At 36.9% G+C, this 14,198-nt stretch overlaps 1 protein-coding gene across 1 annotated transcript in view; it reads left to right on the top strand.

The window, feature by feature from the left end:
• LOC139719537 (brefeldin A-inhibited guanine nucleotide-exchange protein 1-like) overlaps positions 1–12,575 on the top strand; it is a 57,036-nt gene extending 44,461 nt beyond the window's left edge. The window contains exons 27-36 of the mRNA XM_071630950.1: positions 513–642; positions 1,699–1,834; positions 3,517–3,655; positions 4,208–4,310; positions 5,592–5,754; positions 6,398–6,540; positions 7,258–7,441; positions 8,106–8,244; positions 11,302–11,419; positions 12,218–12,575. Of these exons, the coding sequence (XP_071487051.1) occupies positions 513–642; positions 1,699–1,834; positions 3,517–3,655; positions 4,208–4,310; positions 5,592–5,754; positions 6,398–6,540; positions 7,258–7,441; positions 8,106–8,244; positions 11,302–11,419; positions 12,218–12,352 (1,390 nt within the window). The 3' untranslated portion in view covers positions 12,353–12,575. The remainder of the gene's footprint in view (positions 1–512; positions 643–1,698; positions 1,835–3,516; positions 3,656–4,207; positions 4,311–5,591; positions 5,755–6,397; positions 6,541–7,257; positions 7,442–8,105; positions 8,245–11,301; positions 11,420–12,217) is intronic.
• Positions 12,576–14,198: the final 1,623 nt, after the last annotated feature.

Here is a 14,198-nt window from a genome sequence, read left to right on the forward strand (position 1 = left end):
GTGATTAAAGGTTCTTCAGTCCAAATGAAAAATAACATACATGCCAGCATCAAGATTTTCGAACACTCACAATTGACTGTTATGAAATCACAGTGCTAGTAGGGAAATATGTCTTTGTGTAGTATTTCCTTTTGTAGAAAATGAAGATGATATTTGTCCAAAAGATCATGCTGAGGTTTGAGAGAGAGAGGTGTCTGATTGGTTTAACTGAAGAGCACACATGAGAAGAGAACGGATTGCATTAAGAAGATGAACTGTGTGTAAAGTGTTAGAAAATACCAACTCCTAAAGGGTATATTGTATTTGTGTGCAAATAGCCTAAAAAAAAGAAAAGAAAAAAAAGTTACAAATCACCACCAGAATTTTGATCACAGTAAGCATCCTGCGGTCTTTGCTTATTGGAATAGTTTGCTTCCACGCAATATTTTACTCCAGTAAGCCATATTCTGTCTTAGTGTGTGGAAGTGCTCCATAGATTTACTAACTGCATACAATGGACATTTTTCTCACAGTGGGCTCACAGTGATGTTTGAAATCATGAAAAGCTACGGCCACACCTTCCAGAAGCACTGGTGGAAAGACCTCTTCAAAATCGTCTTCAGAATCTTTGACAACATGAAGCTCCCAGAGCAGATGGCAGAGGTAAGTCAGGAATTCCTGTCCTCAGAAATAAAGTAGTAAGAACCACTAGATGAAGTGATAGGTAGGCCAGAACATTTTGTCCTCAGAAGTGAAGTGATAAGAACCACGAATAGGTGAAAGGTAAGCCAGGAAATTAAATACACCTTACAAATTGAGTGATAACATCCACCTGCAGAGGTGACAGACGACATGTGATAAAAGGTCGCAAGTTGAAATTTGAATATATGCATATAACCAAGATGGAATATGAATTACAGAATATTCTGATATTTGGCTGAACCCTATTTGCTCTGAGAGAGGAGCATGATCATCGAGCCATCAGTATGTCTGTCCAGTGTGTGTTTACCCCATTGTCAGAAAAGCCACAACAAAAATTTGCAAGTTTTTGCATTTGACTTGCATTTGGGTATTATAAGGAGAAATTCTAATGTGATATCTAAGGCTCAAATGAAAACAAGATTGATGTACTGTAAAACATGATATATTCGTAGTGTGAACATTTTGCAAATTGGAGCCGACGGCTATTCCCACAGCATGAAATTTTCGCAAATTGCCACTGGCATTCAATGCATATTGTGTAGGCGAGAACTTTCGCATGCATTTTAATTTCGCGAATGTTGGGCCTCTTGAAATTGTGAATTAAAATGCACGCGAACATTCCTCGTTTTACAGTATTGGTTATTCATTTAGTCATGGTATGTTATAATGTTGTACTGGCTGAGAAAACTTACTGATGAGGTGGACTTATCAAAAATGATATATTTTGTTTTATTATTCATTTTGATTTTAACATCAGTACTTAACTACTGTAAAAGCACTAAGTTTTATGAATTTTGCGATGAACCAAGATTCACAAAAGTAAAATGCACAAAAAAGTTTCTGTCTACACAATACCTTGAATGCCAGTGGCAATTCATGAAATTTTCATGCCGTGCATAAGGCATCCAGCTCCAATTCGCAAGAGTTTTGTGCTGTGAATGATTCTGGTTTAACAGTAACTTCAGGAAAGCAAATATTCAGAGCAATCTTTGTTTGTACCAAATGAATGTTGAACAGAAAGTTGAATGGATGATGACGACGTGCAACCATGCCCTCTTCGCCATCGTCGATGTCTTCACCCAGTACTTTGACGTCCTGAAAGACACACTCCTTGAAGACTTATTACAACAACTCTTGTGGTGTGTGCAACAAGGTAATAAACCCCATAACAACTCTTGTGGTGTGTGCAACAAGGTAATAAACCCTGTAACAACTCTTGTGTGTGCAACAAGGTAATAAACCCCATAACAACTCTTGTGGTGTGTGCAACAAGGTAATAAACCCCATAACAACTCTTGTGGTGTGTTCAACAAGGTAGTAAACCCTGCCAGGATCCAAATTAATGACTTTTTGCATAGAGCTTTTTCTATTGTAACAGATTGACAAATTGCTCTTTTATTGACATAACACTGATTATTCAGGGTTACTAAGTAGCCATCCCATGATAACAATCATAGGCATACATACTAGCATTGGACCTAACCAACAACCAAAGGCCTCCTGATTTTGAAGCCTGTCGTGCAATCAGGAGGTTGTTAGTTCGAGTCTACATGTATCTCAAGTATGTTTGCCCATCATTTTTATCATGACTACTACTACTACTACTACTACTACTTAACTACTGTTGAAATATGTCAAACCAACTCCACCCATGCATCTTGTAGAGCTGAGCCTAAAATACCTTCGTTGCAGGAGTAGTCATAATATGCGGGGGGGGGGGGGGGGGGGGGGGGGGGGGGATACAATTTTGCAATGAAGTTTATATTGTTGGTGGAACTCTGTAAAATTTGATATTATGGTTTAGATTAAAGTGTATCTTTGGCCGAAAAATATTTTTTGATATGTGTAAGAGCTACATTTCAGTAACCTATTACACCAAGAATCAGAAAAAAAAAATGTTCAATATTAGCAAAGAAAAATACATTTAAAGAAAACATGCCACTAAAGCCAATGGGTCTGAAAAGAAGACTATAACTTTGCTATTGTAGCCAGGCTGCCTAATCTCTTGCTGGTTCCTAAATCCCTTGCTGGTTCCTGAGAACAGAAGAAAGTTGATAGTCTTTCCTTTCAGACTCACTGATTTAGTTCTTATTTTCTATATCAAAATATACTTTTTCTTCATTTATATGTAACATTTTTTTCTGATTGTTGGTGCAACAGATTACTGAAATACATCTCTTTCACATATCAAAAATATTTTTTGACCAAAGATACACTTTAAATGCCATGGTAGACACACATGGTGAGTACCATTACACAATAACATGTCTTCTTTTTTTTTACTTTATTTTTTTTTCCTGCTTGCATTTCTTGTTTTTACCATGATGTTTCTTCCAATCGACTGCATCATAAAACGGCATATCTCTCCTCTCATTGGATAAGTGACTATAGTTCAGTCAAAATCGGAATTTTTCAACAGAGTAGCTATGTATTCCTGGCGAGCCATACCTTGACCACACTGTACCATACAGGAATACATTGTTAATGAGAAAAGCTGAGAGACCGGCTGAAAGCACAAACCAAACCGGGGTTTGGCATGTCAGTAGTAATTTGTGATAATTTGACTCACATTCTCCTGATGGTTCTAGAAAGCTCCTCCCATCCCAAAACACATTGTAAAAACAATAATGAATAATCTTGTGAAAAATAGACACAAAAGCATACTAAACAAACCTAACAGTGTGCTAATATGTGACAGGTAAAAGTATTTTCATAACGTACAAGAATGTTGAAGTCACCGATGCATGTAATGGTCCTTCTTTGTTATATTTGTGAAAGAATAATACAACTTGTACTTTGTATCTCTTTTGCTCTGTTTTGTGTTTTTTCCCCCAGACAATGAACAGCTAGCAAGGTCAGGCACAAATTGTATGGAGCAGCTAGTCATCTCTAATGGACGAGACTTTCAGCCAGAACTGTGGGACAGAATCTGTGCCTGTATGCTGGAAATCTTCAAGAGCACCATACCCCAGGGGTGTGTATCTAGTTACCTAAAGAAGGTTTCATGTATGTATCCAGCCAAAAAGAAATCAGGCTTAGCTTTGTAATGTCACCTTTAAAAGCCCTGTTTTAATAATGTCATTATATTGCACTTGTCATAGGAACAAAAGGATGCAGTTCAACTTATTCAAATTGATTATTCCTGCATCGAGTTGGTTTTTATTGCAACTGATTGACAAATCACCATTCATTGACGTAAATAAACACTGATTATTCAGTGTTTTAATAGTAGCCATGAAAAATTAATTAAAAAATAAAAATAAAAAAGTCATAGGCATGCATACTGAGGTTGGACTCAAACCAATGACCTTATTGATAGTCAGGCATCATATCCTGTAGATTTCATCTTGGCTGCTACCAAAACACTGAATAATTGGTGCATAATTACGTCAATACAATTTGTCAGTCAGTAGCAGCTGTTCAACTTGTTAATGATATAATGTCTGTCCATGTTACCAGTGAATACCTACTTGGTACGAGTTGATAAAGAATTGTCTCACTTTGTCTCATTTTCACTTTGTAATAGATTATTGACATGGAAACCAGAAGAACTGCAGTCTATGGAGATGGAGAATTTTACATCTAAAGCTGATCCAGAGCAGGAGAGGTCTGAGGCGCCCTCTATAGAGGTAAATCTTTTAGTGTCAAAGGTCATCTGTGAAGTATTCATTCTAGCACTTTAATAACTACTCCTTTTGCAATGATTAAGTGCGAGGACTGTTTGCATTAGCAACTTATCATAGTATGGAGAATAATACTTACGATTGGTTTTGCTTTTCTTGTGTTCAGTGTATTTTTGTTGTAATTTTGACGCACACTTAAAGATCTAGCAGAATTCCATTGTCAATGCCAGTCATGCTGTCACCGTCTTGATGGAGATTCTGATGTTTAAAGATTAAATTTGTGAGTTATAGTAATTGACTGCATTTTTGTTGCATTACATAGAAAATAGTAAAGCCTCTGGCTGTACAAGATAAAATGTGCCCTGCACCTCAAAACAAACAAAAAGTCACCAGACATTGATTTTTAGTTAAGGATAGATTCTGAAAGAATGGACTCTAAGCTTTAAAATGATGTATAACTCAACTCAAATGGACTCCCCTAACCTATCTAAATACTGGAAAGGAAGCAGACACTCTGGAAAAGTGTGAACTGAGAAAAGAGGCTCTGAAGTACAGAGTCTATTCAAGTGCTTAATCTTTACCAAGCCTAGCTGTGTGATGAAAGGGACAAAACACAGGATGTAAACCATTGGAGCAACAACAATGAAGAGATTATCAGATTAAGCTGAAATTGGGCATGCTCTATTAACACATTCTACCCATGATTAATACCATCTGTCAAAGCAGTAGCATTATCCATTCAAAAGTTATTAGACTTGAAAGTAAAGAGTGTGCAAAGGATTTCAAGAATTGAAAAGGGGGCCTCTAAAACATACAATGTACCTGATCATTCTACTCTCCCCCCAAAAAGGGTTGTAGAAAAACTGCTGAAAACACACTTGGCCGTTCATGTTATGATCCCAAACTAAAGAATAATGTAGAAGGATAGCTCTTTCAGAAAATATGAAAAACTCAAGATTGACTCGGTTGGCCCATTTCACCTTTCTCGAGTCGTCACGTAAAATCAAGGGTTGTGACTTTTTGTTTGTTTTGTGGTGCACGGTCACAAATAGTCTTACAACTGAAGATGAATATTTTGTCACATTTTATATTAAGCATGTTAGAAAAACTTTCGGGCAGATTACATCAGCTCATATTTCAGTGCTAGAAGTAGGGATTGTTTGCAACAAATTAAAGCTATTGGGAAATTGTGCTGTTGTGTGTATCACCCTTTAATGTGCCTATGTTAATGTACATACCAGACAGAGTAACACAGGGCTAATCATACCATGTGTGATGTTATGACAGGATAATGGAAGTCGTCTTCATGGTGGGGCTGGTACCAGGGAGTCAGAACCCTCCTCTCCAGCAGACAGGAAGTCAAACTTGAAAAGGATCGGAAGTGAACACAGCGTTGCTAGTGCCACCAGTTTTGACAGTAAGACCAGTAAAGGCACGCTGGACTACCAGAGTAAGTCGAACACTGTTTTTACTCATCTTAATAATGTGAACGTTTTCTGTGTTTAATAGAATCAGTTTGATTGATCTTTTTAAGGAGGATTTAAGGCCTTTGAGAACTAGTTTAGAATTATATGGTATATGCTGTTTTCTGTACTAGTAGATATCATTCCCAAATGTTTTCTGTAGCCATAGAGAATTACAATATTGTATTATCCTTTTAAAAAATGAGAAATGGCCTGACATATCATGACACATGAGCGGGCATGTTGTAAACTTCTCATTAAATAGATGTCCAGTGAAACTGCTTCAGTTTATCATGTTTCGTATTTTGATCCAAGTGATGTCATTATTTCCTAGCTTTACTGATATTTTCATGTTGGTGTTACTTTTGTGTATTAAGGTATTGCCCTTTGAAGCTAACATGAATCTTTCATGTGATACAAAGAACGGTGAAGTATATAGTGTACATTCTCATCCATGGAAACAAAGGAGGTAAAGAACAAGGAAAAAAAGAAGTCCAATACAGAATATCCTCTGACTAGTGGTTAGTTATCATGCAGTTATGAACAGTGCAGTCTTAGCACTCAAGATTGATAGCTTTAGATATTCAGATTCCTAATCCTCTGTCGTGCATTATTTTTAAACCTGGACAGAGACAGCAGCTGACCAGAGGCTCTTCACATCATTACTGATTAAGTGTGTCGTCCAGCTGGAACTGATTCAAACCATCGACAACATCATCTTCTTCCCGGCAACGAGTAGGCATGAGGATGCAGAGAATCTCAAGGCTGCTCAGGTAGGAGGAGGAGGTGGAGAGAAGGATGGAAAGATAGGGTAGACCAAAGAATAGAAGGATGGACGGAAGGAGGAGGAAGGAAGGAAGGAGGGGGAAATTAAAAGATGAAAGAAAGAAGGGAGAAAGGATTGAGGGAAGGAAAAATGAAAGAGAGATAGGGATTATGTGACAGTGGTAAGAGAAAGAGTGTATGAAAGATGAAGGAAGGGATAAAAGAGGAATTGGAAGATTGAAAAAATGAGATGGGAGATGAATAAAAGAATGTAGTATGGGTGAAGTTTTCCAATCATCCCTGCTTTTGACTCCCATGCAGTTCTTTTCAAAGGAAGGGATAAATGATGAGTTGGAAGATTCAAAAAATGAGATGGGAGATGAATAAAAGATTGTTGTATAGGTGAAGTTTTCCAATCATCCCTGCTTTTGACTCCCGAGCAGTTCTTTTCAAAGGAAGTTTTCCTCTCTTGCTCCTTGCCTGTGGAACTCCCTCCCATCTTTTCTCTGTGAAATTGACAAACTGGATCCTTTCAAAGCCTCACTCAAGACTCACATTTTTCACCAGGCATTCAATTGCTATTCTAAACTCTTTTGGAGGAGTCTGCACCTTTGAATGTTTCTATAACAGATATATGGCGCTATACAAATGCTGTGGATAGTTATCATAACAATGTTCAGAAAAATCAGCAGGAATAGTTAATGTTGCTTTCTGCTGATTTGTAGGAGAATACTGTAGACGAGGCATCACTAGCATCAGAGTCCACACTGAGTGGGGAGGAGCCTGGTATGTATCGCTACCTGTCCACACCACAGCTCTTCTTGCTGCTAGACTGCTTACTGGAGTCACATCGCTTCGCCAAGGAGTTCAACAGCAACAATGAGCAAAGGGAGACCTTGAGATTAGCAGGTTGGTGCTGGGTTCTCAGTTAGCATGCTGGGGGGGGGGGGGGGGGGGGGGAGCCTCACTCTCTAATCAAACTCAACATTTATCAAGCTCTGTTTGTGTGGAGCAAAGCAGTATAGAGTAAGTGCTCATGGTTTTAGTTTAGATTGCTTCTCAAACTTGAGGAGAAAAGCAGTCATATATACAAGGCCAGGAATGCTCAGTTCTAAAAAATATCATGATCTCACTTAGTGCAAGTTCAAAGGACATTTTTTTTATTTTATCTTTTTTTAAAGGAGTCATTACGCACACTTGGTTGGCATAATGCCTCAAAATTTGTACCTTATTCAATTGGACTTTTGTGCCTGAAATAACAATTACAGTTTACAATCATTGGAACTGAAATTCAATGATTGAATTTTGCATGATGGGTGGTGGCTAGCTAAGATTGTGCAGTGGCAGATACATCTCAGTTGTTAAAAGAATGTTATTGAGAAAAGAAATTTTTAAAGGGATAGGATTTCAACAAGCTTTTAAGCAAGTCCCTGAATAAAACAATAATGTGAAAACACTAAGGCTATACAGCAATGTTCTTTCATTTCAAGTGAAAAAGAATAGGTTGAGGTAGAGTTGGTTTTGAAAGCTGTGGGTAATTGTTCATTTTGTATGTCATCTTGTGTCTGGTCAGGTTTCCGTGGGAAGAACAAACCCAACCTGTCTACCCAGGAGACGTCCAGTCTGGCCTGTGCCTTCAGGCTGCTCTTTAAGATGTATTCAGATGAGAATAGAGTGGATAGTTTGCCTGTCATCGAGGAGAGACTCATAGGGTGAGTGTTTGTTGAATTTCACCAGACGAAGTGGATGGCTTGTTAGTGTGTTGTAGACCTTCTGTTGTTGAACCTTTTACATGTAGTTACTACATAGAGAACTGTTTCAATTTAGAATTTAGCAGTTGGATAACGATTGACAGAAATAGCTCAAAAGTCTCTTAAGTCTTTTTAAACAATTTTTTTATCCTTGCATCTATATCTGTGTATGATAACGCATCTCTATTTTCTCACATTTTTCTTTCACCTTTCATATGTTTGTTTCGACTACTTTTTTCTTCTCTTTTCTTTTTGTTTGCGTTACACTGTGTAAACCTACCTGCAATATTTCAATATTCTGAACAAAGTGTGAAAGTGTACTTTTTACTCGGTGCCATATCACTTTTTGGCCATTATTTTTGTACATTTTGGTAACATGATTTATTTTGTTTCTGCATATGGTAATCTCCTGCTGTTTTTACTTTTAATTTGTTAATTTTTGTATCTTTTTTACTTATGTAACATCTTGCTTGTTTCTATGTGTTCGTTTGCTTCCTTTTTTGTTGCTGTTGTATTATGTGATTTTTACTCGCAATATGTACTATTTGTAACAGGGCTCACTTGAAAAGCAGGCCCTTGGGCCCTGAACGTGACTACCCTGTTCTTTTTCTTCTTTTTTAAAAAATAAACCTGAATAAATAAAATAAATAAATAAAAAATCCCTTTTGATTATAGCTATGATACATAATGCAAGATATACATTTGTGATTAATCTCATGCAAGGTATAGCTATGGTACATGACATTGTATATTGTAGATAGCCTACTGCACTGAGTACAAATCACTTCTGTTTGAATGTAATCATAGCTCAGTTAATACATCATTATGTACAGGTAATGTGAGAGTACATTAATTATAGACACTGCGTAGGGTCTGAGCTTGCTTGCAAATCATGTAGAGTTGACCTGTTTGGTGGCAACCTTTTTGTTGTTGTTTGTGAGTTGTTGTTGTTGTTTTTGTTTTTTTTGGTATATGTGCTACCCAGTGTAACTGATTGCCTTTGAAATCAAAAGTAGATTTTGGCCATTTAAATTTTGTGGGTAGGCTTTAATTTGTGTTTATGATAAATGTCTTGTTCTCCCATAATAAGCAGTTCCTTGCACTGTTGAAATGAAGATTGTTCTCATTGAAGCAATTTGCAAAATATGCTTCTATGTAAGGGCAGAAAAAAAAAAGATTCTTAGATTAAGATGAAATAGTTTCTCAGTTTGACATGATATTGACTTTTGATTGAATTGAATTGATTGAACAGGTTTTATTAAAAATCATGTCTGGCAGCCAAAGGCTGAATTGCACATGTTTTACAATCATATTTATAAAAACAGACAGATTATTTCGGTGCTCTGTACAAACAATGATATAGCGACATGACATAAAAAAGAACAAATATTACAGTGGTCACATGTGGTAAATCACAAGAAGTGATCAATCTATGAGGGTACCAGCCCAATCAATTCTGAAATTGCTTTTACAAAAACGAAAAGAAAAAGGAGATAAGAAATATCCTGTTCACATGGCAACACTGCTCAACACTGAATAAAAAAAATTATTACTATTACAACTGATAATGAGAACAGTGAGGGTACCAGCCCATCAATACTCAGATTACTTTTTTCAAAAAGAAAAGAAAAACCGAAAAAAGAAGAAATGAGGAAAAAGGGGAAAAATTCACTGTCAACATATCATTACACAACTAGTCATTAAAAAAATTCCATTACTATTTCATCTACATATATTAATTTTGTATTTTAAAAAAATCACACCTTACACATCACATTGATCACGTGTGCCAAATTTCAATAAAATAAACAATATTTCTTTCTTTTCTTTTAAACAATTATTATCATCATGACAGCTCATCCTTCAACATAAATAAAACATATCTTTTAGGTCTACATATCAAAAAACTACATCCATCAGAAAAAAAAAAGAAACTATATCTCAAATCAAAATCTGAAATAAAAAAGAGATCAACTCAATTCACACTCATTGTTTTTCTTTATATAAAAAAAAATGCGGTTGCCATAACAAAACAATATTTGAAATTAAAAAAGGAAAAGCGAAATCTACCCGTCTCTGCTATAACAATCATAAAAATTATGGCTCAAAAACTGATAAAATCAGTTAAATCCTCACTATTACTTCATATGTACCAAATATCGGGTCATTTACTCAAATCCGCAATATATTTTTCTATTACAAATAATACCATATCAAAAACAACTCAACAGGCAAATAGACTGATGAACAAACAGCCGGAAAACATCATACTTGAAATGCTACTTATACAAATGCATAAAAACTTCTAATCTTTATTATTCAGTTGATTAATGAAATATGGAATTGCACTGTCCTGAAACCGTTTTGTTTTACATTTGTATTGCTGGTACCTTGTGTTCGAACGCAATGTGTATTAATGCCCTTGGTGTTTAGCAGGTAGCCAGTGAGATACGAGCGGGTTTTTAACCATCCGACAAGCAAATTCTAGACTCAGCTGTCTTCTCCTTTCAGCTAAAGTGCCCAACTTGCAGATTTCAAGAGCTGTAATGTACGATGTGTAGTTTTTGCCTAATATTATTCTGCAGGCTCTTTTCTGAATACCAGGATATCTAGTGTTGGCCATGTGATTAATCAGTTTATAATACAGCACACATTTCAGAGCAAGGTCCCCTGTCTCCATCGGTAATAAAGGCAACTCTTGCACCAGGGATCGCTTTTCTTTGTCTAACCTTTCATGTGACTTCATGTACTAAACAACAATCACTTGTTTTACTTCTGTTCAGTTGCACAATATTCTTTAAAAGCTGTATTCTAGATACCTTGAGTTGGATCCCAGGTTGAATTATGTAGCTAGCATCATAATCAGCGACCATCTGTCTCTTAAAATGTAATACATGTAAACAAATATGATTATATGATGATGAACTATTTGTTCAGGGGGTTTGTTTCTGTCTTGCCGAGAGTGATTGTGACCTGTATGGAGTTCTTATCTCAGTCTTCCTACCATTGTCTATCTAGGTTAGTCAAGGAGGCCTTGAGATACTTCTTATTGCTAGACTCTGAGAGTCACAGAAACGCCTGGAAATCTCTTCTTGTCCTCGTCCTCACACGCATCCTCAAAATGCCAGACGACAGAGTGAGTAATATATGAAATAATTTTCAATATAATGTAATAAACACATTTCAGGACAATCTGATAATATATTTGTATCAGTAATTGTGAAGTCTAAAGACCCTGTAGTGTGGGGATACAGTGGAGTTCAAAGACTGGCCCGGCTTAAATATATTCAAGAATCCACATAACAAATTGAGTGCAGATTTATCACTAATCCCTATGTAAGTACACACACAGCCTCAGAATCTTGACTGGAGTCAACCATTACCGTTGCGCTGTATTGGTGCTATTTGTGGTTTTTGTATGTACCGCAGTAGGAAGCGAATGGTCTGGACCCACCCATGAAACCCCACACTCTCATGTCTTTAAATCCTTCTTTGTGTCCAGAGACAGTATGGTTTATTACATCCTGAACTTCAAAGGCCCTTTTTCTCAAGAATAGCAAGCCTGAAGTTTAAATTCTCCATCACTACATTGTACCTTGGTTTACTTCGACATCTTTTAATGAGTTGTACATCATTTTATCTGAGAACATCTTCATTAAGAATCAGAATCCGACCATAACCAAATAACTTTACTTCTTACCTAGAAATTAAATAGTGAAGCTGTATAACTCTTTCAGAAAAAAAAAAATGAACCCCAAATTGGTGTAGTTCAAACAAAATGCATATTTTCAAGCCTGCTTGAAAATCCACGCGTGCAATTTTTGTTGGTTAAATGATGCGCTGTCACACTCAGTCCCACATGTACATGTCTATGTGTGCTGACTGTCATTAAACGTGCTGGTTGCTTGTATTTTTATTTTTTGTGCTTGTGTAGTTCAAAGTTCATGCTGCTCACTGCTACAACTACATGTGTGAGATCATTACATTTGAGCTGAGACCAGAGCTACGCTCGATGCTGAGAAAATTCTTCCTCCGGACCGGTGCTGTCTGCCAAGTAGCACTCACGTGATGACCACCCCAAGACACCTGTTACCCTGTTTGGGGAGGGGCTCTGGGGAGGGGCTCATTGGACTCCACCCACCTGTTACCCTGTTTGGGGAGGGGCTCATTGGACTCCTTCCACTGGTCTCATGTCCTCTATGTGTGTGTGCTAATCCTAGCTGCTTTGCCTCATTACTCTCCATGACAAGAGGATAAAAGTCCACAGATTGCACCATACAACAAACTGTGATGATGTACAATGTATATCAACACTTGTTGAGTTGAATCACCCTGGATCACACGTCAACCTAGGTTGGATATTTCTTCACTTGTCACTGGCACAATGATGATTAGAGTGTGTTTCACAAGTGAGGAAGAAAATGTGTCAAACAAAGAGATAAGTGTTCACATTTCTACAGGACCATTCCTGAAATTTGGATGTTATCAGAGTGAATATGAAGGAGCTCCTAGCAAATACCAGAATATTTGCTTTTCACAGATAAACTAACTGCCAGCTACTTGAGAAACCATTACTCACCACGTGAGCTTAAGATACATGCTGGTATTCAAGTGAGTTGCACAAATGATAACAATAGCAGCAATTACATATATTTCATCCTCTGATATGTAGCTATTTGTATGTGGCCATAGTAAAGATTTTGTAATGGTTGGAAGTGGCTGTTGTCACTACTGGAATGAAGCTGCTAAAGAAGAGAGTGAATGAGGCATTTCTTAATATACACAATTTTGGATGAAGACAGTAAGCAAGGAATTAGTTCTAAGATGTTAATTGGCACCAGGGATGAATGCAATCAGAGCTATAGTTGTTTCCTTCTGTGTCTGGAGTGTTTGTGGATTTTTCTTTCTCTATCTCTATTGTGATACGCATGATGGGTCAGCCTGTGTGTGTGTGTGTGTGTGTTGTCTGAAATGAAGATTTGTGGGTAATAGTGTGAAAAATGAAATGTACTATGGATGTCCTAACAGAAGTTATCAGGCGAGCCTAACCTTTAATTTCACTGATTTTTATTACAAACTCAAATCAACCGTGACCTTGTTTTAGCTTCTTGTAAACTTGTTTAATTCACATTTATTGATAGATATTCATTGTGCGATGTAGTGAGCCCTCTATTAAAGTTCAAGTTACTGATATACTTCTTGTGAGCTAAAAGTTAATGTGATGACTCAAAAGGATTCAAATTGCTAGATGCTACCAAACTATTCACTTTCAGCCAAGATAAAAATGTCTATTTCTGATTATGTCTCTCCAACCAGGGCACAGTTGGCCAAGTTTGTTGGGACTCTGCATTATTTGTGACTGTCCTTTTCCCTGGTGTTTACATCAATTATGACAGTTGATAAACTGTAACATGATCCTAGTAATATGAAGGGTCGTGCAATTGATCCTTTATGTATTTGTATATGTAACAACCAGGCCATTTTGCATGCTTTTCTATAGAGGGCGACATTGCTTTTCCCCAAAGTGGTTTTTGTTGCAGTGAGACTGTATTTTATGGGATCTCTTCAATTTTTTGTTTTCAACAATGTCACACAGTGGCACCGTTAGTTTAAGTACTAACATACACAGCATACACTGTACACAGCTACTGACTTGCTGAGAAAAAGTAATTAGTATTTTTGTAGGTTTTCATTGTGGTGGTATGTTGTGGTCCTGCAGGTCTGTTTCTCATATTTTCTTGTTTCTGTGTACTAACCCAAGTTGCTCCCTCAGTGATAACATTCCATACATGTTTAATGCTAGAATCTATATTTTTAACCAGTGCTATCAACATAAAGACATGTATGCGTCCAATCATTATATTTCCTATGTATATTCAGCTGCAAAGTGTGTAGTATTCCTGAACACAACAGTT

The sequence above is a fragment of the Diadema antillarum genome, unplaced genomic scaffold (assembly GCF_040938485.1).
Source record: "Diadema antillarum isolate AM-2024a unplaced genomic scaffold, OU_Dant_1.0 scf00000111, whole genome shotgun sequence".
NCBI lineage: Eukaryota > Metazoa > Echinodermata > Echinoidea > Diadematoida > Diadematidae > Diadema > Diadema antillarum.